The sequence below is a fragment of the Cryptotermes secundus genome, unplaced genomic scaffold, assembly GCF_002891405.2.
Source record: "Cryptotermes secundus unplaced genomic scaffold, Csec_1.0 scaffold88, whole genome shotgun sequence".
Lineage (NCBI taxonomy): Eukaryota > Metazoa > Arthropoda > Insecta > Blattodea > Kalotermitidae > Cryptotermes > Cryptotermes secundus.
The window spans coordinates 310,291-336,910 of NW_019724585.1; the positions used below are offsets into that span (position 1 = coordinate 310,291).

General features: G+C 43.8%; 1 protein-coding gene across 5 annotated transcripts in view; it reads right to left on the reverse strand.

Annotated features, from left to right (window-relative positions):
- LOC111862304 (NPC intracellular cholesterol transporter 1) overlaps nucleotides 1-26,620 on the reverse strand; it is an 87,608-nt gene extending 60,988 nt beyond the window's left edge. For 4 of the 5 annotated variants that reach the window (XM_023847577.2, XM_023847576.2, XM_023847575.2 and 1 more), the window contains exons 1-2: nucleotides 26,399-26,620; nucleotides 21,364-21,610 (exon numbers count right to left, since the gene is read on the reverse strand). In XM_023847577.2, the coding sequence (XP_023703345.1) occupies nucleotides 21,364-21,610; nucleotides 26,399-26,487 (336 nt within the window). In that variant the 5' untranslated portion in view covers nucleotides 26,488-26,620. Of the gene's footprint in view, nucleotides 1-21,363; nucleotides 21,611-22,544; nucleotides 22,644-26,398 lie in introns of those variants that run through there. The other variant, XM_023847578.2, reaches the window with a different exon arrangement.

A 26,620-nucleotide genomic window follows, 5' to 3' on the forward strand; every position in this document is an offset into this window, starting at 1 on the left:
TAAATTTCGAGTACCGGTAGGGTCAAGAATTTTCTCTTCTCCCTGTTGGCCAGGCCGGTTCCGGGCACCCAGCATCCTATCATGGGTACCGGGGACTCTTTCCCCGGGGTAAAACCTACAGAAGCGTGAAGCTGACCACTCCCCTCCAACTAGTGCCGAGGTCAAGAAAATGTGGATCTGTACATCCACTCCCCCATACGCCTTCACAGCATAGTGTTTACTTAGTTAAGCACAGGGACAAATTTATCTTTTACTTGATAGTATGCCAAATCATGTTCCGCTGTTTCTTCTAGTATAACAACTGATCGTCTGGTCTTTTAACTGCCTTAACGCTTTATGTTTTGCACTCCCACCTGATATCCGACGGAGATTTCAATGTGTCAAAACAGGAGTGCAAAGCAACCCATTTACTAGCCGAAGAATGACATTATGCACTCTTTGAAGAAACCCGATAAAAATTTTGGAACAATCTGATGAGCTTGCAGTTTCGTTAACTACTAAATTCACAGGATGGCATCCACAGTGAACAAAAGAAACATGCTCTCACATTTATTTACAATGGTATACTTTGCAATGCCGGTCACGGTAGCCGAGCGGTCTAAGGCATGCACTGTCTTCGCTCGTCCGGAAGCCGGGATTGTGGGTTCGAATCCCACTCAGGGCATGGATGTTTGTGTGCGTGTGTGTGTTTGTTTACAGGTAGAGGCCTTGCGACGGGCTGATCACTCGCCCAAGGAGTCCTACCGTATGTGTAAGATCGAGAAAAAACCGAAGTGAACGGAGTTCATGGAGGTAGGCCTAGGCCCACTGGGGCTGTAGTGCCAAGGAAAAAAAAAATACTTTGCAATCCTCTGTACTGTACTTTTACGTCTATGGCCACCAGCAATTGTCGCAAGAAATATGCTGCAGAAGGTGCAACATCCTTTCAGACAATTCTTCCTGCGGTACTCTCTACACAAATATATCGACTAAATGTTCTCAGAACATTAATATGCACATGTTCCTGGTGAATATGTCTGGTGTACAGTCCAGTATAATGAAAACATATTTCACCTTCTGTATCTTGAGCACAGTTTAACCAGTATCTTCTTCAAACGACCTTTTAATTAGATCGATTTGTACTCCATGATTCAAAAGTTAGCGACTGCTTTCGTTATTAACAAAACGCCTTACGTGTCCTTCCATTAGTCATCAAACTTATGTATATTAATTTAACTTTACCCAGAAAGTTAACAATGCTTTTATTGTGAAATTTATCCACTGTTCCGCTGAAATTCAACATTTCTTTCAGTTAGGTGAATTGTTATTGCAACAAGTATTTCGAAAACACTTGTCGTCTGGCATGTTATTTTTCACGTCACACCAGAGAAGAACTCTCTCTATCGTAGACTTTGTCTTCGTCATATTTCTAGCTCCTTCCAGTCTGTCATGCATTCCATAAGATTATAACTATCCTCATGAGATTCCAGCGTTTAGCGATCTACTACCAGGCGCGGAAGCCGTCCTTCCACAAGCGATGCAAAGGACTGACAACAACAAAACACTGCATCCTCTTTTACGGAACAGACCAACCGGCGACCTTCTACTTTTCCGCCATTCTTCCGTTTTATGAAGTAGCTGTCGTATTTGAAGTGACTTTCCGCGAATTTTCATGCGGAAGGCAGTTGAAGTGAGGGTCAGATTTGATCTGCACAGGCCCGTGTCTTATATTGGCACATCATGTATCACTATCAATAGGCTCAGGCCGAATTAAATGATTCATTGTACCCAGGAGGACTGGATATCTCATAGTTATCCTTTTGAACAACCATGTCTGTGTCACTGTTGCCCGTCTCATTATCGGTCACAAATTTCTACTTCCACCTCAAAAGGACCGACTTACTAACTAAACCAAACTAATTAATTAACTACCTAACTCACTAAATGAATTGCGCCCTTCTTGAGAAGCCGCCAGTTGCTCAGCCACTCAAGAATATCCTAACATTTGATGCAAACCGAAGGTTCATTAGCGTCTGTACAAGAGCCCTCCACTGGTATCTATCTTGGGCCAGATCAATCCAACCCATTACCCCTCCCCCCATCAATCCAAAATTCATTCTAGTATTTCCACCGACCTACGTCATGGTCTTCCTAGTGATATCTTCTGACTTTCCCACCAATATCCTATATGAATTCCTCTTCGCCCCAATTCGTGCTGCATGCCCTGCCCATCTCATCATCCTGGACATAATCATTCTAATTATATCTGGCGAAGAGTACAAGTTATGAAGCTCCTCATTATGCAGTTCTCTCCAACCTCCTGTCACTTCATCTCTTTTCGGTCCAAATATTCTCCTCAACACCCTGTTCTCAAACACTCTCAGTCTACGTTCCTTCCTTAATGTCAGAGACCAAGTTTCACACCCATACGGAACCACAGGCAAAATAAAGTTCTGTATATTCTAATTCTTATGTTTTTGGACAGCAGAAGAGAAGACAAAAGGTTCTGGAATGACTGGTAGCAAGCATTACCCGGGTTCAATCTCCTCTTAATTTCCACCTGAATCAGGTTTTGATTTGTTATCGTCGTTCCCAAATATCTGAACTCTGCAACATTTTCAAAACATCTGTTTCCTAACTTTATGACATGGTTTTGCCCTGCGTTTTGGTGACGAGACAGGCACATATACTTAGTTATCTCTGTGTTTACTCCTACACCAACGTCTTTACTAGCGTCAATTTGAGTTTCTGTTTTTCTCTATTGTAACTGTTCTTTTACTCGGCCTTACTTCGGGCTCCACTTTGTAATTGTTTCTTGGGGTCGGTTCAAGGTTAGTTGTCTTACCTTTCACTAATCACTTGACCTGCACCACTATAGATGTCAGTCACTGATGATGCGGGAGTCCGGCTGCGATTACGGGTCCGATTCCTAGGTAGTTTCTCAGGGGCTTTAGGATGGATGAAGGGTGGGGGTGAATCGCTAGTCTCCTGGACAGTGGGATTAGTGGGTAAAGATGGGTAGAGCTGGATTCTTTCTCAGGGCTTACGGGCCTCAGGTCGAAGGGGAAGGCCGTTGGGATCCTGGACTTAGACTCACTGAATAGGGGTTGTGAAGACACTTAGTGATCACAAAGATACACAACACTTAATGTATATGTAATGTAAGAGTAAACACTGAATTTATTAACTATCAATTACACAACACCTTCTGGGCTGCTCTTATTCCGACAGTACAGTTAACTTCTAATCAGAGGGACTGCGTTGGGCCTGCGTTTCGTCACTACTTTGAGAGCCCGCGTTTAAAGACTGCNGTCAGAGACCAAGTTTAACACCCATACGGAACCACAGGCAAAATAAAGTTCTGTATATTCTAATTCTTATGTTTTTTGACAGCAGAAGAGAAGACAAAAGGTTCTGGAATGAATGGTAGCAAGCATTACCCGGGTTCAATCTCCTCTTAATTTCCNGCGTCGCACCTGTGGACTTGAGGCTACTACTAATCCCCTAATCTTATTCGAACGGTTGAAGTGTTTGAACCCGTGCAGGTGTGGGGTCTTTGCAATGATGGTACATACAAGTACCTTTCCTTTCGCTGTAGTTATTCGAAGTAATGGAAATACTTATTAATGATAATTACTAAGTGTGGATATATGCCGGGGACGATTACACTATGGTATCTGTTATCTCCCAGTAGATTCACATCATCAGCACAAACCAGCAGCTGATGTGTCCCATTTAATTTCGGTCCCATCTGGTTTCCCTGGACCTTCCTAATGGCATATTCTAAAACAAAGTTGAAAAGCAGTGGCGATAAAGCATCTCCTTATTTAGATCATTCTGGATACGACAATTATCAGACAAATGTTTACCTATACAGATTTTACTACAGGTTTCATTTAAACACATGTTAATCAGCCTAACTAGTCTCATGGGTATTCCATACTCTATGACATCGTTTCTCTACATGTGGTCCGCGATTATGGCATAGGTGGTCGGCAAGCAGACTTAAATTAAATTAAATTAAAAATTATCCAAACAAAACGAATTAAAATTAAATAAGCAAAATAAAATGGATACTGAAAAAACAACAAGCTTTCTAATTTCCATGAACATTTCGATGACCAGACAAGAATCCGATATTTCCAGGGTATGAGGGTGTGACTGCATTGTCACTAACTTCAGAAGAGGGATCGCGTCGATAATTAGTACCTGCAGAAAGACGGGTAATGAAAGAGGGGTGCAGTAAACAACATTATGATTTTATTGCTCCCGCTTTCAGATTTGAAGTAAACACGTGCTATCCACATTTCAACCAATTGCTTGTTGTCTATTGTTATTTATAACCGAAAATTTTCCTCCTCCAACGAACGCTCGGTATATCTTCATAAGAGCTAAGTGACAGTTGGACAAAGTGTGTCGTGAGTTAACTCCAGTTTCTATATATTTTTGGAAACATTTTTAATAATGGAGAAGTTGCTTAGAGCAGGGACTTTGAAAAGAAATGCAAACGAAATAGGTGATGTTAACCATAATTGTGATACACATGTTGTAACGGCGAGTAAATGTGATACTATAAAAGCCGAAAAAGCAAGCAGTTCAAGGAAAAAATACAGCAGGAAATATAACACTTCATATTTGGAATTCGGGTTTACTTGTGATGATGAAAGTGAACAGAACCCTCAAAGTTTTCTGTGTTATGAGGTGTTACCAAACGAGCGCATGAAGCCTGCGAAACTCCGATGACATTTAGAAACTAAACATTGTAATGTAAAAAATAAGCCAACTGAATTTTTTCAGCGACACTTAGGGACATTAAATCATGGGCAAAATATAGTTTCGGTCATGGGTTCGATTAATAACAAGGCACTGGAAGCATCCTACCTCCTAAGTATGCGCATGGCCAAAACAGGGAAACCTCATTCTATCGGGGAAAATTTACTTCTTCCATCTATAAAAAAAATGTGGTAAAAACTGTTTGGCAACAAGTTACTAAAAGATGTCGGTCGCAGAATTAACGATAAGGGAGGTGACGTATAACCTCAGTTAATCGAAGGTTATGAAGTGCCCTTATTTATGCGTTACAAACAGATGAGACTACTGATCTTGCAAATTATGCGCATTTAATATGCTACGTAAGATATGTGCATCATAACTCAACTATCGTTCACTGTTTCGTACAAACGCCAAAATTATATGCAGCAACAGCATCCATTCTTGGCGTCTTGATACTTGCTTCCTACAGCGGAGCTCATTCAACTGCAGATGTTTCTTACGGTGCTGTTGGATGGAATGTGATACTGAATGACGAGTAGGCAAAGATTCAGAGGGTTGTTAGGTTAGGACCTTAAAGTACCCTACAACCGCTTCATCCCAGATTTTTTTTTTAAATAATCCTACAATTAGAATGAGTCAAAATTTGGAATGATGTTGTCAATACTTATTTCTAAGAATCATCCCGTCAATCGCCTTGAGACAATGGACAAAACCACAAAACTCCCTATTCGAGACAGCTGGGATTCGAACCGGGTATCATCGGAATAAAAATCCACAGCGTCACAGTTGCACCAGCCTGGTTTGTGTTATGTCAGTACTTCGCGAGAACGTTTACTCTTCGTACTGTAACCGATCATTTACCTACAGACCCGATTCACGTACGACGATGTTACTTAGTACCAATTTTATACCAAATGTAACTTATGCCAAGTCTTGCGTTCACTGTTATAAGAAATCGTAATGAGCAATGTACAGATAAGAGCTACTAGAAGCTTCCACAAGTGCATCCAACTACCGGTGCTTTGAGGTGATCTGAAGACTTCTTTACTGTGTGATCCCTTCTCGTCGAGCAAGGCCTGTTAAGCCCCGAGGCAGACTCTCAAGACTCAACTTAGGACATTGTCCTTTCCATATTACAAATACTTCGAAGTGGTTCCCGGACCACATAACGGCGTCCAACTTCGTTATCAAAGAAAGTGCCAAAGAACTGCTAAAAGTGTCGCTCAACGCGAGACGCATAATAAAAGAGCAGCTACAAGTTGTGCTCAACGCGAGGCCCCAATAAAGAACCAGTTAAAATACAGTAAGTAACATGTGACGTGTGTATATCTGCTACTTTACACATCAGAGGGGGAGAAGGTCGGAGACCTAACCGTGAGTACAACATGAGATGCATATTCTTGTATTCGTCTGGTGAGGCTGAAGAAAACCACAAAAATTTACAGAGAAATTCGAACCGGGACTTGTCAAATAAGAATGCTAAGCTCTATAGCTATCCAATCTGCTACACTCTGCGTCTCTGCGCAAAATACCTAAGTGCCACGTAAATATAACCGCAAGCGACAAGCGAACGTCTCTGATGAAGAAGAAGAAGAAGAAGAAGAAGAAGAAGAATCAGCAGTAGTAATAACTAGCGTTGGAGATACTGCCCGTTGTTCTCGATCGTCCTTGAAAAGCCATGACGTCGCGTTTTCAGCAGCTACATTTCTTCAGCTCACAGGACTACAAAGCGAAGAACCCTGGAGTGTCTGCTGACTGCTGACGAAACATGAAATCAGGTTCCGACAATTCGAGCCATCGACCGCTTTATTAGAGACAATTAAGGAAATATGACGACAATGAATTGGTTTATGAGGTGTCCTTACGTACTTCTCACGCTGCTAACACTCAGAGGACAAATGAAAAGTTTCACAGAACGAAACGAAAACCTCAAAAAGTCAGAAAATACTTCGCCATCTCGTTTGGCACATACTACCATATATTTATGAAGTTCTGTTGAATTGTCTGAAAGTAGGACGTCTCACAGGAGGACACCTTGCGTTTGGAGTTCATCGTAGTTACCCGCTTAAAACATTAACTGGGGGGGGGGAACAAAAAAAACTGCATTTGGATTCTAATTATTCGGGCCCATGTAATGACGGCGAGAGGAATGTTTTACCAAAGGGGCCAAAAACTTCAAGATATGACATAAAAAGTTCCGGGCAGAACTTATAAAGCATAGTTTCCTATAAACTTTGCGCGTTAGTTCTACGCAGCATTTAGCTAATACAGAGAGGTTATGTGAGAGCCCACTGCAAGTCGTCCGACCGGTCCGGCGATAGGGAAAAACGCCACTCGGACCACCTCTTCCGCGAGTGTTCGGACCTGCAGACGACAAGTCTATATACCAACAAATCGGAAATAAAACTTACTCATATCATACAAGCGGCCAGAACTGCTCCCTGCTGCGCGATTTGCTGCCCCTCCAATGTTCACATTCAAATGCTGCAGTTAAATTTCAAAATCAAAGCAAAGCTCAAACATTAACGTTTAGACCTAGCAAAGCTTTCATGAACTCTGTCTTCAGTGCGCATTCGACGTCTTGATTCGGGTCTCTTTTAACAAATAAGGGCACTGCCTGTTTTAATTTATGCACAACTGCACTGACAGTTTTTTCCAGTTGTGACTATAACATCTTGAAATTTAAGTCGCTGTCTTCTCTTTATGAGTCTCATACATGAACACCCGTTTCAATGTGTAACTCTCATGTGTCATTTAGCTCCAGGAAGTAACCTGATGACTGGCTGTTGAATACAGTAGTAGGGGCTTGGAATGATGGTTGGCAGGCACATAACGCCTGTTCATTAATTTACTGTAGCCATATTACAGAGAAATTGTTATGTACGAATGATGCTGGCCTGTCGACCACTCAGTAAGTCCGAATGCATGCGGCCCGAATTGACGCGTGTAGCGTGTCCCTTCCGCCGGACCGGGCGAATGATTTTCAAGAGGCTCTCAAACAACTGTCTTGCATAAATAAGTTCATGATTCAATAATAAAACGCAAAATAGTTTACGGGTCTGCGTATTTGGCTCTGTGTAAGTGTCCACAAGATTGAATTCCACTCGAATCAGAATATATTCAGTCTGCTTTTCTCATAGCACCACCATGTTGCTTGTTTTTGTTTTCGTATCCTCCCATTCCAGCTACTGAACCAGCTGACCAAATCTCACGAAATATGGTATCAATATTACGTAATTCCTGGTTGCCCCGTCTTTGTTGTTTCTAATTTCCTACAATCGGCAATAACAAGGCGGGACACATACTTGTGAGATGCGGGTGAAACGAGCGACGCCAAATCAAGAGGCCTGAACTAAACACTGATTCATGGGAACAGGTTTTCGAAAAACATGCAAGTTTCGTTCAGGTACTCTTGCACATAATGAAAAACTATTTAACTTTTGCTGTGATGGCGATAACTGGCGATACGTTATGAAAATTTGGAGTTAGGGTATAAACATACACGCAAAATCCGTACGAATCATTTCATATTTTACTAGAAACATGGCGACGGTGCGAACATTTGAGGTTATGTCCGGTATATTTAATGTCGATAAAATCTGTATCTATGTCTAAGAAATGGATTCATCCAAAAAGTAATTATTGTTATTATCCGTATGCCAAACCGTTTCCGAATTGGAAGCAGTAACAATTTAAATTAACTCAGATTCGATAGCATGGCCGTCAGTGCACGAATGTCTTAACCTGAAATGAAAATTTGCTGATGGATTATATATTTACATCATCTAAAACGACATTAACATAATATACTCGTACGTATGAGTTGAAGTCATTAAGAGGAAGGAAGTCTAACGTGTCATGTCCGAACGCCTTGTTATTGCTTGATACTGTAAACACTGTTTGTTACAGATTGCTGTTACTACTGCTATAGTAGCAGTAGTAGTGGTGGTGGCGTCAGCGTCAGCAGCAGCAGCAGCAGCAGCAGCAGTAGTAATAGAGTTAGTAAGATTCTGCTTCAGTACCGATTCTGTCAACGTAACAGTATTTGTCATTTAACCTTTCAAGTTTCGCATCGTCGCCATGTTTATAATTGTTGAGTTGTGAACAATACTTCATAATCGATGTGCAGGAACGTTGATAATATATCATAAAAACTATTTACTGCTCCGATAATCCATTTGTTACAACTGTCAAGTGAGAGAAAATGATTTCCACTTTCTCATATACGCAGTATTTATGGGAAAGTACTGAGATTTTGAAGAAGAAGACCTCTGATTTTTACGGATTTATACGTTTTCGACCCGCCTGGTTATGAAGAAGTGGTTTCTATAATGCTGTGTATGTGTGTATGTATGTATGCATGCATGTATGTGTGGACGAACCACCTCATGACTCAAGGTACGCAGGTTCAAACCCGGCGGAATTTTTAAGGGCGGAAAAATTCAGGGAACAAGTCCTCCGGGAGGGACTTCAAGCCGTGGGTCCCGTGTCGTAGATTTACGGCACATAAAAGATCCTCGTGTCTCTAGAAGACCTCTGAGCAAAATTAGGCAACAATTTCCCGCCCAAGTAGTTTCCAATGCCTCTGGTAGATGGGGGAAATATCGAGTACCGACGGCCGACCTCGTTGGCTGAACGGGGCTGATAGCACGCACCAGTACCGGTAGGGTATGGGGACAGGAGAAATTAAAGGGGGACGCACAATGGACCAATAACTGGTCTAAGTGCATGGGGAAACCAACCCCTTCTAATAATAATAATAATAATAATAATAAATAATGTACGTACGAATATGCGCCTGGCTAGTGCCTGAATGGCTGGACCGATTTTGTTCATGTATTCAAGAATTCATCCATCCTAGGTCGGTGCTCTGCGAAGTTTAACTTTTCCGCTATGGAAACAGCGGTCCTCCACATGGGCGCCAAAATACAGAAATGCTAATTTTCTTCAAAAGGGTTAGAACGATTTCGGTTAAATTTCGGCAGTTTATGGAGACTATATCCTAAACAAAATTGCATTAATGCTATTATCAGGAAAATAACGATACCGGCACAGGGGCCCAAATATGAAATGTCACTTTTCTACAAACCGGATTTACCGATCAGACGAATTTAATTGTATTCGGCAACCATCAGTGGCCTACCCAGCAACAATCGATTTCGTTTCCAAGGCAGGCCACATCAATCCTATCCTATAATTACCTTGCACCAATTTTTTCGCATCGTCGTAAAGTTATCTTACGAAAGAATTACGTGATTAAAGTTGCATATTTTAAATGTCATTACTATGAAACAAGCCCCTACATTACGTGGTGCTTGCTAGCGCAGCTCTACCTCTCAACTTCTTGTATTCACCATGTTGTAATTAAAGGTATAACTACTTACTAAATTTAAAAAATGCTTGCTTGCTGTGGCCTCAACAGCATAAGTTCGTGGAAGTCCAGTCTAAGGACCCAAAAGCTGGGGAAGAGGAAGCAGAGACCACTTTTTTAAGAGGAGACAGGCTAAAGAAATACATTCTTGAACCATTTTGCTGTCTGTTACAACACCATAGGCCTTGAAGACCAAGCTGGAGACATAAAACTCACAATGATGAGATGGCATCAAGGTAAACGTTTAAAGTAAAGTAAAGTTAATCCTTTAACAGGCCGTGGAGGCCCATAGGGTTGTGAGATGTTGAGTTTCCCACATTTCCTAGACAATCGGCTCATAGATGGCGGTAAGTTTGTCAGCCTTATACGCCGGCCACCCTTTACCTCCAAGAATATTCCTGGTACTCATTTCTGTTACTAGGCTGAGTCGATCCCAGGGCCATAGTGCGGCTGAAGGATTAGGACAATTGAAAAAAATCCACCTCATCGGGATTCGATCCCGCGACATTCCGGCTTGTAGCACAGTGCCCCAAACGTGCCAAGATATACACAAATTGCGGCTCTGATGCTAGCCGTGTCGAATTATGTTGTGCTGAACAGTCTGTTCTTCACTGAACGCGGCTGACAGATGATCTCGCTTCCGCAAAGTGAATCTTCGTCGAAACTGCCAACACCTCTGCCCGATATAGGAAGAAACAGTTTGATGTGTCGAGTAGCGGCAAGTACATGCCATTCCAAAAATAAGACGAGGAATACCTGCGTCGTGGGGATCCCATCTGACCAACTTCGCTAGCAACCGACACGATCGCTGTACGCTAGCAGTAACCTACAGTTTTAGCAGACGGCAGGGTTTTCTTTTTCCCCCTTGGCACTACAGCCCCAGCGGGCCTAGGCCTACCTCCATGAACTTCTCCGTTCACTTCGGTTTTTCTAGATCTTACACATTCGGTAGGACTCCTTGGGCGGGTGATCAGCTCATCGCTATGCCTCTACCTGTACACAAACACAGAAAAACGCGCACACACAAAATAACATCCATGCCCTGAGTGGAATTCGAACCCACGATCCCGGTTTCCAAGCGAGCGAAGACAGTACATGCCTTAGACCGCTCGGCTACCGTGACCGGCAGATGGCAGGAATATCTTTGCAAAAACGATATTTAGGGATGGCTTGTTAGTTTTATTACGAGTCTGCAGTCGACTCGGCTACTCTGGTTGAGACTCGATGGATGAAATTTACCAGACGAAAACTACAGGCTCACGTCTCAACCAAACCTAAATATTGGCAGTGGAATTCCTTCCATTATCAATGTAAAGGTTACACCTTTAACGCTAAATTTCAGAGACCTGTTTGAGAAAACGGGGACCACGGCGGAAGGGTGAGATCGTCATTTAGATACCTCTCTAAATATGACTATTATTTTGGATATTGCTAATCGAATTAGTTTTTCTAACACGACGTTTGGATCGCGCTTAAGGGGGGACAGGTTCCTATGCTGATGGGCCAGCCTAGATCACTGGACCTCATGACGAACTCCGTGGTGTTGAGTCTGCAAGCGAACTATACCGACCGAGCGACCGCCTCTTGTCGGCGAAGTTAGTGACAACTTTAGCAGATAGAGGGTGTCGCGTGGTAAGCGCAACGAATTCCGACGCCCGTTAAATTCGGTTTTCTGGGCCGGAACAGCTATTTACTTGAAACAGCTCCTCAATTATCCTCACTAGGCTGAGTGGGCCCCGTTCCAGACCCACTACTTCTCAGGAAATCTGGTAGCGCCGAGAATCGAACCCGGACATCAGGATCTGTAGCCAGAGACCCTGACCACCAGACCACAGAGGCCTCATGACGGAAATGATACAGAATTTGCAAAATAACACGCATGTTCATTCTACTACACCATAGTCGGAGACTTTCATACTTTGTTCACGTTTTTCGTCGCAGTTGTTTGCACCCCATTTCTACTTATAAGGCAAAGTGTCGAACTCCAATATGTGGGACAAAATATTATTTTATATCCCCAGGACACAGTGCAAAACTGAGATGATAAGCACACTCCATCTGAGAGCAGTGAACAGACGAACAGCCAAGTAAGAGGCTCTGCTCTTCATATACAGTACTGCAGCGTTTGTAAATACGGCATGGAAGAGAATTATTATTAGCACTTTGGCAGTTCCCAAAATTTCAATTTTTGCTTCTATACAATTAGAGAGCAAACAGTTAATGATTATTTCATCCATAAAGGTAAAGCTATCACTGTAATATTAGCGGTCGTGGGGATTAGTTGCGCTGACCACGCGACACTCTCTATCCGCTAAAGTTCGCACTAACTTCGCCGACAAGCGGCGGTGGCTCGATCGGTCGGTATAGTTCCCTTGCGGACTAAAACCACGGAGTTTATTTTTTATCCCTGTAACAAGCCGTGAGGGCCCATAGGGTTGTGAGACGTCGAGGCTCCGATATTTTCTCTAGACAATCAGCTCACAGATGGCGGTAAAGTTGTCAGCCTTACGCGCCGGCCGCCCTTTACTCCCCCAGGAAGATTCCTGGTACTCATTTCTGTTAGAGGCTGTGTCGACCCCTGGTCCATAGTGCGGCTGGAAGGATTAGGTCAATTGAAAAAATCCACCTCATCGTGACTCGAACCCGCGGCCTTCCGGCTTGTAGCATAGTGCCTCAACCAACTATGCGACCGCGTATCTCCTTATTACATTCACATCCTAGTCAATTCTAAAAATGAACCTGACGGACTGAGTTAGACTCTTGAGGTATGTGAAAGATCAAAAGCGTCAATTTCTCTTTATTGCTATATTAGAGAGATGGTGTCTCCAAGGCTCCGACAGATGATTTAAGTTCCTCAGAAGGAGAAAATAATGAGTGTGTTTGAACTCTGACCCTGCAGTTAAGCTCAATTGTACAGTCTGGCAGAACATGCTGTACCTACGTGTAAAAGTAAGTAAAGCTATCCCTGTAACAGTCCGTGAAGGCCCATACGGTTGTGAGACGTTGAGGGTCCCACATCTTCCAGACAAGCGCCGGCCGCGCTTTACTCCCCAGGAAAATTATTTAATTAATTCCTGGTACTCATTTTTGTTAGAGGCTGAGTCGACCCCAGGGCCATAGTGCGGCTGGATGGATTAGGTCAATTGATAAAAATGCAATGACCTCATCGGGACTTGAAACCGCGACCTTCCGGCTTGTAGCATAGTGCCTCAACCAACTACGCTACCGCGTGCCCCGAGGTGATGGAGTTCCAAACTACTGAGGCATATTCCAACTTGGACCTGACTAAAGTAAAATATAGTACATAGAGACACTCCAGGGAGGGAAGTCTATAGGTAATGGAGCGAATACGGCCTAAAAGCTTTAGGCATTCAGGAAAAAAAAAATAATAATGTGACATGACGCCTGAAAGACGGAATAGTGGAGACAGAGAAAACGTCCGCTGCTATCCAAAGGCTCGATAAACACGTTCCCGCTGCAACTAACAGGAACACAATAATAGATTTAATGTCGGAGAGACTGGCAGTGACTACACACCACGCACGTTTCATATGGGGAAGTTCAATCTCAAGAAATTAAACGAGGTAGAAGGTAATGAGTAGTATCGTGTTGAAATTTCAAACAGGTTCGCAGCTTTGGAAAACTATCAGAGAGAATAGCAAAATTTCAGCCAAAGAGAATCTAGGTTGTTATGAATTTAAGAAGCATAAGCCATGGTTCGACGAAAGAAGCTCAAAATTATTAGATCAAAGGAAACAAGCCAAACTGCAGTGGTTACACGATCCAAGCGGGGATACACTGAACAACGCAAGACGTGAAGCCAGCAGGTATTTCAGAAATAAAAAGAGGGAATATCTGAAGGACAAAATTAATGAGCTTGCAACGAACAGTAAGAACAAGAACATTAGAGACCTGTATAGATGAATAAATGACTTTAAGATGGGTTACATACCCGGACGTAGCAGATCTCCAATCAAACCTCTGGTCAGTCAATACAGAATAAAAATGTAAATAATAACACATGTCCCCTGCCTTCACTATGGTGTAACAGATTTTGACAGAGGTCTTAAGGTGCCGCGACAGAAGAAAAGGCATCCGTCATAACTGTAGCGGTGTTTAGTTTCTTAAGGGGCAATGGCGGCAGTTGCTCATTGACCACTGAAAATCAATAGCATTCAATGTTAACTGCATGGTGGGGGGGGGGGCTATGAGGCCAGAAAACATTTGCATGAATTAACAATAAGTTCTTAGAAGAACAAATCGCCTACTCTGCTACAATACTGAAGAAGAGAGATTAGTACTTATCTGATATGACGACGGTCGCGTGGAAGACACTGCGTCCAGCAGAGCTTCTTCTACTACGTGTGCATGAGCTGCCGCGAGAAAGTGTTTAACTAATGTTTGGGGGGGGGGCACGTGCACAAACAGCAAGGGGATCTCACAAGCCTCCTCTCTGTCCCCCCCTAACGCCTGAAAGCAGGTGAATTGGAGCCGGAAGAGACGGTCGTTGCTAGGCAACGGCTGGGTAATCAGTTCCCGCTGCAACGAATACATGCGCAACAGTAGAATAACTGCTGTTAAAAGGGCATTCCTCATACATATATAGACTTGCCTCCCCTCCTTTCAGTGGAAGGAACAGGAGTGTGCATTGGAGAAACTGAAATTTCCTTGCAGCCATTTGTTAATCTCTGCACGGAGTTGGAAGAGACGTACATATCAGAGAGCGCTTAGGTTTCCGAAATAAGCCTATCCTGGCTGATGATCTGAATGCAAAACACTCTGTTTAATATGGTAAAGTTTCAAAGCACTCAGGTTCGAAGCTCTTTTAATTATTTGGTAGTTTCAACTCCACAGTGTCCTACAAAATACACTGCTGATGGGAGTGGTGATGTTGGCGATAACGTGGTCCTCAGAACGTCCAACTGTCAGTGGTCATTGTTAGCAACAGCCTGGAGTCAAATCGCCTACCAGTCATGCTCAGCATTTTGGATCATGTCAGAGTTAGGGAAGTTTTGGATCCAGTTGAAAAATGTGCAGACTGGGAGCGGCTTCAAAACATCGCCTCTGCACTAGTATCTCATAAAATCCACATTTATTCTTCTGAAGGAGACGATAAAGTGGCACGTGACTGTGTAGTTTCTATAGGTTAGGCATACAGACTGTAGACTTGAAAAATTACAATTTTATACCGGAATTGCGTACTGCCCGGCCTAGATCATATATTGACGTATAAATAGAAGCTTAGAAAATTATGGCATGATGCCATGGATCCAGCATGCGAAACGGCAATAAACTAGATAATTAAAACCATTAAGAGAATGACTCAGTAAAGTAGAACTTGAACGGTGGGAAACAAAGACAGCAAACTGTGACGTCACGTCTCAAGAAATATACCCTATTACAAAATCCCTTGCAAAAAGGGGCGGACAAAAGGCACCATCTGTGATTCAAGGTTTTTAGGACCCAAATTGTATCCAATAGATACAGCCAACATAACTGCAGACTGCTTAGAAAGCCAGTTCACAACGCACGATTTAGGAGACTATGACCCCAAGGAAATAGCGGCTCCGGTCTAGAAAACCTAAATTAACGGACGTGGGGATCCGTTGCGCTCACCACGCGACACCCTCTATCCGCTAAAGTTGGCACTAACTTCGCCGACAAGCGGCGGTCGCTCGGCCGGTATAGTCCCCTTGCTGACTCAAGCCACGGAGTTTGTTGTTTGTTTGTCATGATCATAAACGACAGGATAAAGTCAAAGTTCTACTGACTTCCGCCGATGAAGACATCCCTTTGTGTCATTCCGACCGTGTGACGACTCAAAGAAATGAAATCCTTGAGATCAGGAACTTCTGTGGTTCTGATGACATTCCAAATTAATGTTTCAGGCGCATTCCAAGAAGACTTCTTCTTCCTTTGTTCATGATGATTCCATTACGTGATCGTGTTTAGAGTGCTCCTGAGCAAACGAACAGAAGGGAGCGATGCTTGATAGCAAATTATAGCTATTCAGTCACGTAGTTTTACATTTCCTTCACTAAAGAAACTACACTTAATTCCACGTAGTTGGCATTTATGCAGATGTTATCCACGTTATTTCTATCCTAGAGCTTATCAAGTCCTCTTCGAAGGTTCTTAGGATGAAACACTAAATATCCAAGAAGGTACGCGATAGATTGCATACTACTCAACAACTCAACAGCAGCAAGCCATGTGTAACTTATATTGGACGACAAAGTATTGCAAACATTCATAAAGATTATTTTGAATGATCGTGTTTAATGTGTCCCTGAGACAAGTGTAACTGTTGTTCGGCAGAAAAAGGCTGTTCAGTCGGGAGAAAAAGAGATATGATCATGGGTCCCGCGGGGCCAGGAACCAAGAATAACTGTCATGGCGAAGGCCAGCAGCAATTTATCCGAAACCGAAAAATTGCGAGAGGCAGTCCCAAGACTTGGAATTGTGCGCCAGAATAATACGGTCATGGGTCCCGCGGGGCCAGGAACCAAGAATGACTGAGTTGGCGAAGGCCAGCAGCAATTTACCCGACAGACCCAACCGATCGAAAAGTTCCATATTTGTCTCATGACTCAAGAGTGGTGAGACAGAAAAATAGTCATGGGTCCCATAACCAAGAATGAATGTCTTGGCGGAAGCCAGCATTAATTTACTTGACCGGCCGAAATTTGAGAGCTCTTAGATTCGTAGGACAGAAAAATATGGCCATGGCTTATGGAAGAGAGCTGAACAGGAGCACTTTCACCGGTACTTAAATGTGCTATCAATCAGAATCAGAAGACTAACATTACATTTACAGCGGCCTCCGTAGTCTAGGGGTAACGTTCTCACCTCATTACTCAAGGTACGCGGGTTCAAACACGGCGGAGGGCGGAAAATTTCACGGAACAAGTCCTCCGGGAGGGACTTCAGGCCGTGGGTCCCGTGTCGTAGATTTACGGCACATAAAAGATCCTCCCGCCCAAGTAGTTTCCAATGCCTCCGGTATATGGGGAAGCATCGGGTACCAGTGCTAGAAGAGGCCCGACCTCGCTGGCAGAGTGGGGCTGATAGCGAGCACCAGTACTGGTAGGATATGGCGACAGTAGAAATTAAAGGGGTGCGTACAATAGACTACTAGTCGCGGTGCATGGGGAAACCCACCCCCTCCAAAAATAATAATAAAAATAACATTACACTTAAATAAACACCTTGGAATTTCCGTTCCTCCTTTACGACAGTAAATTCACACACAGACAAGGCAACAAAAGTAGACGACGAGCTTCAGAGTTCAAGTTTGCCACGATGAACGGCAACGTACAATTTTCTGAATCACAAAAGAAATTCAGAACTCTCAAGACGCACAAAGTGGGAACTTTAAAAGATAACTCATTTGACACAGTAACATACGTACCCCGGAAGTAAAGATGCAGGTTTCCTGAACAAATCTTGAAACAGCATTCGGCAGGAAGGTGACTTGGACTTCCACATACAAATAAATATTACTGCACGAGGCATACAATGAGGTCGGAACAGATGTACTTAAAGATCACTATATTCTGGGATCTGATGCTGTACTGTCTGATAGCTCAGCGTTTCGGAGGAAACTACTGCCTCCATCTTCAAGCAGCAAGATTCATTCCGAAACACTGGCAAGGACGCATCACACTATAAGACACATTAAACAACAGTGGTCTTCCCAATCATCGCCATTAGAACCTCAAATGCACCACAGGTACCCTTCAATTGCTCAACTTGGCGAGGGAAGGGATGAGGCTGATTCATTCCTTGGTTATTTCATATCGCTGTTTCTACTGCACAGCTAGCGTAGCGTCAGATTTCATGTCAAACTGATTAAGAATGGTGAGCACATTTAAAGAAGGCGGTTGTGGCCTATTTGACAGCACTATTTCCGCATTCGACTAGACAGACCAAGTAAAATCTTGGAAACTAAAGAACAGCCAGTCACTTGACCTAGTTTCGAACCAAGTATATTCCTGCGTTAAAAGAAAGTAAGGGTATCCCTGTAACAGGCCGTTAAGGCCCATACGGTTGTGAGACGTTGAGAGTCCCACATTATCTACACAATCGGCTCAAAGATGGCGGTAAGGTTGTCAGCCTTACGCGCCGGCAGCGCTTTACTCCCCTGGTGCTCACTTCTGTTAGAGGCTGAGTCGGCCCCAGGACCACAGTGCGGCCGGAAGGATTAGGTAAACTGAAAACATCCACCTCATCGGGACTTGAACCCGCTACCTTCCGGCTTGTAGCGTAGTGCCTCCACATTCCTGCGTTGTCGCTACATAAAGCTGCTTGCTGCTCCAGAACGAGTTAATTTATGGGTTATTTAAATGAGCTATATCAACTGCAGAGGCTGTTTAATTTGAGATATTAGAGAGCAGGGAAAGCGCTGTTGGTATAGCGACTAGCTACGGGCTGGACGACAGGGGGGTCGGAGTTCGAGTCCCGGTAGGGTCAAGAATTTTCTCTTCTCAGCGTCGTCCAGACCGGCTCTGGGGCCCACCCAGCCTCCTATCCAATGGGAACAGGGGCTGCGTGAAGCTGATCACTCACCTCCAACTAGTGCCGAGGTCAGGACATCCACTCCTCATACGTCTTCATGGCTTGGTGCTTAACTAGTTAAACACAGGGACAATTTTACCTTTTTACCCTATATATTTGGAAGAATATGAGTTCTGTAATGTGAGAGACTAGCCCTGAGGGACTGAGAAAGGCTACGAAAAATCTTAACACGTCAATGCCGCAAGAGATTTCTGTACAATATAAAGCAGACACGTGACGGTCGTGCCTAATGTCCGGGAAAAAGTCATTACCTCCTTCTGCTTGCATTACGGATGGCAAAAGTAACACTGCCGATAAGGAAAACAGAGAACGGGAGTGGAAACTAGGAGAGACAAAACGAAAAGAAAGGCGAGGACGGAAGGGAAGAAAGGAATTTAAACGGGTAATGGAGGCCAGAGTTACGACATCTGTGAGACGTCAGCGTCCGAGGAAAGAAAAGTATTTCAGGAACAATGTACAACCAGTCGTGACGACAGAAAGACCAAATTATAGCTCTTGCACGTGAGACTGAATGACAAAAGAAGTCTTTCCGCATGACCTCCGTCTGTATTGATTATGCACCGCAGCTGCCTGCTTGGCAACTCTTGGGTATTTGGAGCCTACGCCGATTCACGCTTCCTAGACTGTTTACAGTGGGTGGGTGCACGCGTACTGATGAGTGCAAGTGTACCAACGACCGGGAACTTAATGGCATAAACACTGCAACACAATACGCATGCAAAACGTACTCGCATTTCAAGTTCGAAGACCACAGAGCGTTAACGTTCGGAATTGAACGACGCTTGACGCTAATAATGCTACACTATTTAATGGTTCAATTTACTGTATATAACCTAAGCTTGGTCTATTACTCTACATTGAGAACAAAGTGCCGAGAGCACATCTGCATCTAGGAGAGACGAACAAAACTGCACAATGAGGAGCTTCATAATTTTTACCCTTCACCAAATATTCCTGAGGTGATCTATTCAACGAGGCTGGCATAGATGGTACTATTATACCCAAGATAAGAGGCCTCGAATAGTCTGGGGAGCCTGAATAGCTCAGGTTTCATGGCGACGAGCTACACGGCCAGGTTTCGACACCCGGCAGGGGGCAAGAGACTTATATCCAGACCGGCCCTGTGGCCCACCCAGCTTTCTATCCAATATATACCAGGGGCTCTTTATCTGGGGGTAAAGCGGCCAGGGCGTGAAACTAACGGATCACCTCCATCTAGTGCCGAGGTCAAGAATGGTGGAGCTATTCCTCCACTCCCTGATACGTCTTCATGGAGTAGTGCTTAATTAATTAAGCACATGGACAACTTTGCCCTTTTATCTTTTACCTCAAATAGCACGCTTCCGCGCGTGCATTGTTCGCGGCCCTGCTTCGATCCAATAGATATTCCACTTCTTGGAACACGCTGTAGCGCATAACTTGTTACACGACAAGCAGCTTCTCTTATGCTTGCTTGCAAATGATTCGGGTTTCGAATTCTGTCCACATAAACGCAGCCCCGAAACAAAAATCAGGTGGTGTCAAATCAAAGCTCCTATGTGGCCGCAGAACTGAACCAGTCCTGCCAATTCATTCACAGTAATTTGTTTTTAATTCCTTGGGGTGGGATGAGACTGGGTCCTCTTGGTACGTGGGCCACTAATTGGCCTACTGTACCTGCCCCGGATGATACATGAGTAAGAAGCATTTGGTGGAATGAGAATTGGAAGGGGAAACCTTAGTACTCGCAGAAAACCTGCCCCAGAGCCACTTTGTCCACCACTAATCCCACATGACCTTACCTGGGGTCAAACCCGGGCCACCGCGATAGGAAGCCAGCGACTAACCGCCTGAGCTATGGCACGGCCCATCTCACAGTAAATGTTGAGATAAGAACCTCTGTTAACATGTACTGAAGAAATGCGGCTGTGTGGCCGTCTTGCTGGTGGCCGCTCGTGAAACTGTCTTCGGTGGAAGAATGCAAAGGCACAAGATTCAGTGTGATGCCTCCCGAAACCCTACCCTAGCTTGCTGATCTGATCTCCTCTGGTCTAATCAACCTAACAATTGCAGGTAAAGGATAAAGTTACCCCTGTGTCTAAACACCACTAACAGGATCCACTCATAGTCCAGCCAACGGGAGGCTTACCCACTGTACAGGAGTCTGGATGGCACCCGAGCAGGTGGCGAAGAAAATAAATTCCTGCTCTTACAGATTCGAACTACAGCCGTCCGATAGATAATGACCAACCTACTGACAGGGGCCGCGCCATAGCTCAAGCGGTTAGTCGCTGGCTTCCCACCGCGGCGGCCCGGAATCGATCCCCGGGTCTGGTCAAGTGGGATTTGTGGTGGGCAAAGTGGCGCTGGGGCAGGTTTTCTCCGAGTACTTCGGTTTCCCCTGCCAATCTTCATTCCACCACTTGCTCCACAATCACCCTCACCTATCATCTGGGGCTGGTACAATAGGCCAGAAATGGCCGCAGTACAAGGGCCTTAGTCCCACCCCACTAGCAATAAAAAAACCTACTGACAGCATAAATTATGCAAATTTCTCCAAACACGCCAGAAGTAGACATTCATACAGTACGTACTTCCAGCTTGTGGAGTTTTTAAATTCGCGTCACTTGATGATCACGCTAAAAAAATGTTAAAATAATGTGTTAACACATAGCTCGACTTACCGACGCCAGAACAGTTGGGGTCAGCACATTTTCTGCCTCCACAATAACACTTTCGAAGCGCATTTCATCCCGGAAGTTACGTTCCACCCACGCTGCATCGCGTCGGACGTGAGAGTCAACGGGCATAAACAGCTGAACATTGTCGACTTCCTCTTTCCAGAAGAGGAGACCCAGCGAACTGGCGAGGCACAAGGCTAGGGACAACAACAAGAAGAGCACGGGACGGGTGCCGATTGTCCTTCCGATTCTGAAACAAGCAGAACATCGCGGTATAAAACTGGTGAACGGAAACAATCTGCAGCTGTCTCCCTCCCTCTGCTTGGCAAAGCAACACGAACAAACTCCTTGCAAGTGGCCACTTAAAGGACCGAACTTTATTAGTGTAATCCTTCTGAACTGTAAAATGCACTATGCCGATGCCGAGTGTCTTTAATAGTTTTTTCCCCTTGGCACTACAGCCCCAGTGGGCCTAGGCCTACCTCCGTGAACTTCTCCGTTCACATCGGCTTTTCTAGATCTCAGACATAAGGTAGGACTTCTTGGGCGGGTGATCAGCTCGTCGCAAGGTCTCTACCTGTATACAAACACAGAAAAACGCACACAAACATCCATCCCCTAAGTGGGATTCGAACCCACGATCCCGGCTTCCGAGCGAACGAAGATAGTGCACGCCTTAGACCACTCGGCTACCGTGACCGGCTTTAATACTGTTAAGTGTACTTAATTTTTTAAAGTTACAAGCGGAGATTCATAATCTGTAGTGACCATTTTTCTGTCCTCATTGCTTTCCCTTTTTCATTCCTTATTAGCTTATTTATTCGATCGTTCGTCTGTCTGTTTATTCTGTATGGCGCATCTCATAAGAAGAAAGAAATCTTATCACTTGCCAATGTCACATTACGTAAGAATAATTGCTAACTCATACTTAATAACATGTTAATATCATAATTATGGGCACGCAGTTGTTTCAGGGTTATGTTTGGAGAACAATGTCATTGGAAATGACGGCAATGAAAACAGGGCAAGGTCATTTGTTATCAGACGGAAATACACAACGTTAAATTATACGATTCCATGCAACAACAAATGCCGAATCACTATTACTAAAGTTTCGTAAAACACGCACACAGAAACAGCGATCTGCTTCAGTTGGTCGCTCATAGCAATTGAGAATCATTTACTTGCATTATTATTAAATGGTTCCGCAAGCTATGCCGGTGGTGGGGTCTGAAGACCTTGTGTACCACGGTAGCTCTTTCAGGAAACCGGATGGGTCATGACAACGTCCAGTGGCGGCCATTTGCGAACATGACAAAGAACCCAAAGACGAGGAAGTTCTTGACCAGCTGAGCGACTACAGTTCAAGACGGATTCTGCTGCATGCAGTTAGTTGAGAATACTGTGATTCCAGAGTCTAAAGCATCGATAGCTCAGTCGATATAGCGACGGGATACGAGCTGAACGGACTGGGTTCGATACCATGAAGGGGAAGGATATATTTCTCTAATCAATAGCATCTAGACCGGCTCTAGGACCCACCTAACCTCCTATCCGATGGGCACCGGGGATAAATCGGCCTGGGCGTGAAGATGGCTACTCCCCTCCGTCTAGTGAATAGATCAAGCATGGTGGAGCTGTACCTCCACTCCCTCATTGCTTCGTGCTTAATTATTTCAGCACAGAGTCAATTTTATCTTGCTATTTCAACTTTATGATATCAGGGCCTCCGTGTATTCATAATGCAATGACTATATAACATCACAGCATCCAATAGTGAAGAAATATAAAATACAGGTTTAAAAATGTCTAAGTAAGCATGTATTATTATTATTCTTATTGCTAGTGAGGTGGGACTAAGTCCCTTGTACTGCGGCCACTTCTGGCCTATTGTACCAGCCCCAGATGATAGGCGAGGGTGATTGTGGAGCAATTGGTGGAATGAAGATTGGTAGAGGAAACCGAAGTACTCGGAGAAACCCTGCCCCAGCGCCACTTTGTCCACCATAAATCCCACTTGACCAGACCCAGCATCGAACCCGGGCCGCCACGGTGGGAAACCAGCGACTAACCGATTGAGCTATGGCGCGGCCCTAGCTCCGTAAGTAGGTAAGTAAATAAGTAAGTACATACAGTCGGACTCCTTGGGCGGGGGATCGGTCCGCCGCAAGGCCGCTACCTGCACACAGTATAGCATAAACATAGAATACACGCACACAGCCATCCATGCTTCAAGTGAGATTCGAACCCGAGATTCCAGTGTTTGGGCGAGTGAAGACAGTTCATGCCTTAGCGTGGCCACTGTGATCGGCGAGAGACTGAAATATTTCGACTGAACTTTGTTACCATTTGGGACTGTTAGAAAAATGCCCATTTTTAATGACGACAGTCCATCTGTTCAATTGACTTAACGATTAAATTGTTTATCTATTTGTTTATGTACTAGGTTTATTTATTTCTTTACGTTTCTTTCTGTAGCATCATCCTTGCCACGTGTCTTTAATGGGGAGTTAAACTAGTCTATTCGTTCTTGTTTTCATCACTTTATGTTCTGCAGTGTTTGCTTCAACTCTGTGGAACTTATCTAATTTTGCAAAACGTTTCCTGCGCAACAACCCCAGTTCCTATACAACCGATGTTCTCTGGGCCTCTCACATGGAAGCATGATCACATGGTTTCTGTCGTCAAAATTACGGTTATACGGGCGGGCTGTGATTGAGGCTAGCTCTTTCTAAGGGACCCAACTGAATAGGTGTTTTCCTTCACCTGAGGACGGAAACAGATCCAGTTTCCGAAACGTCGTGTTTTTATTTGTTATCTTAAAAACCAGGACGATGGATAAAGTCCAAAAACCCAACATATCAGTGTGTTATACTCCATCGTCAGAATCCTATAGTAACTACTTAATCAAAATCAGTAAAAGGTAAGGTAAAGCTGTCCCTGTCCTTAACGCCACGAAGGCGTGTTGGGGAGTGGATGTATACTCGTACATGTCTCAGTATCATTTTGTCAGACCCAATTTGTAATATGGGTTCTTTTTCATGTCCAGAGTTATGTACTCGTATACATGGCCGAGAACATCGGATCTAGGTTTCCACTGATCACTGCACTGGAGACGGCAGATTCTTTCTTGCCCTGGCCTCTGCCTCCAACTGTAGATGCAGTGGGGGGAGTCCAAGGAGTATCTCCAGTGCAGCTGTTGGAGATGTTCGAATTGCTCCTGTGATACCTAAGCAAGCCAACCGTTGCAATTTGCTAAGTTCTGCCTTGCTTGTCAAAAAAAAACATTAAGTTGCGAAGATGGGAGTTGGGTGGAGCTCGCCCAAGTTCTTGTCAACAAGGCGGTGTTCTTATATAAAAAGAGGACGATGGATAATGTCCAGAAACATAATTACTTGTAGAATGATCATTAGGGCCCGGATTTTTATGACCTAAAAACTATAAATATATGCATGCACTTATGACCCAAAATTATGTCAAATATGACCTAAAAAGTGTAAAATATGACCTTAAATATTAAATGGGACATAAAATTTCACAATTTTAATTACAACTTTTACTAGAGTTTAAGAATGAAGATGATGATTGATCATATACACCGGGAATCTCTTTTGCGTATGAGAGCAAAAGAGCTCGGTTACGAATTTATGGTTTCTAGCGATGAAACGTGCGGATGTCAGGGAATAAAGTAAAGATATCCCTGTAACAGACCGTGGAGGTCCATAGGGTTGTGAGATGTTGAGGTTTCCACATTTTCTAGACATTCGGCTCATAGATGGCGGCAAGGTTGTCAGCCCTACGCGCCGGCCGTCCTTTACCCCCCAAAACATTCCAAGAATATTCCTGGTACTCATTTATGTTAGAGGTTGAGTCGACCGTAGGGCCATGGTGCGGCTGGAAAGATTAGGGCAATTGAAAAAAAATCCAATGACCTCATCGGGACTTGANAAACATTCCAAGAATATTCCTGGCACTCATTTATGTTAGAGGTTGAGTCGACCGTAGGGCCATGTTGCGGCTGGAAAGATTAGGGCAATTGAAAAAAAAATCCAATGACCTCATCGGGACTTGAACCCGCGACCTTCCGGCTTGTAGCATAGTGCCTCAATCAACTACGCTACGGTGTGCCACTGATGTCGAGGGCTACGGGCGGATAAAATCGAAGATCCATACTGCACAATAACCAAGAAAAGAACGAACAAAATAAATGGTACACGGTAACGCTCTGGGTTCACAGTCGGGAGGCGATTGTTTCTGATAACAGCCAGCGTAATGACTGGTAATGACTATCCTGAGGTTCTCCGCTCTTTCCTCAGTCATTCCAGTCAAATATCCAGGGATACTCCATTAGACCACGACCGTTTCCTTTTAAATCCTTTCCAACTCATAACCTGTCTACCATCCTACCATTCGACGCCACAGAGTCTGCGATACTGACAGCGTCGTTAAAACCCACAAAAAGTTTTACACCCATACAGAACCAGAGGAAAAATTATAGTTTTGTATATTCTAATTTTTATGTTTTTAGACAGCAGACAAGGAGACAAAAGGTTCTGGACTGAATGATAGCATCCAACCTAATTCATCATTATTTCTGATACCCGTTTACGTTCGAAACATGTCATGTATAATACTACACAAAAGGAAAAAACAAATTTGATGTTAAATGTTTGTGCCACTGAATCCTATGACTTAATTATCTAACGTCTGTTACGCGTCCAAATAAATTGCTCTTTGCTCCGCTCAGTATCTTTCAGGATACACCACGTAATTCGCCTTCGGAACGAGCCCATATATTTTTTTAGCACAGAATATAATTTGAATCTGGCCGAGTTTCGGATGTCATGAGCATATTATCATAGACATATGTATCTTCATAAACTGACATCACTTGCCAGCAATGCAATAAGGTGTGAGCAGATGTATTTCACAATGCAGCACATACCTGTCACTAAATTCATCGTCACATTCGCTGTCATATTACATAAACTATGCCGAAAGACACATTATGTTTTTTTTATATAATTCGCAAGCTCACCTGTAAAATGTCAAGTCGAAATTCGTGGACCATCTTGCCGATAAGTCACGAAACCACTTCCACTGCGTCGATTGTTTACGGGTTGCCATAGTAACGAAATCACAACAACAAATTCACTTATCTTTAAAAAAATTATCACTAACTGTCATCGACATATACCAGTAGTGAGCCTAGTGTGGATAAACCTTCATCCGACACATTCCACTACTGGCGCCTTCGCCG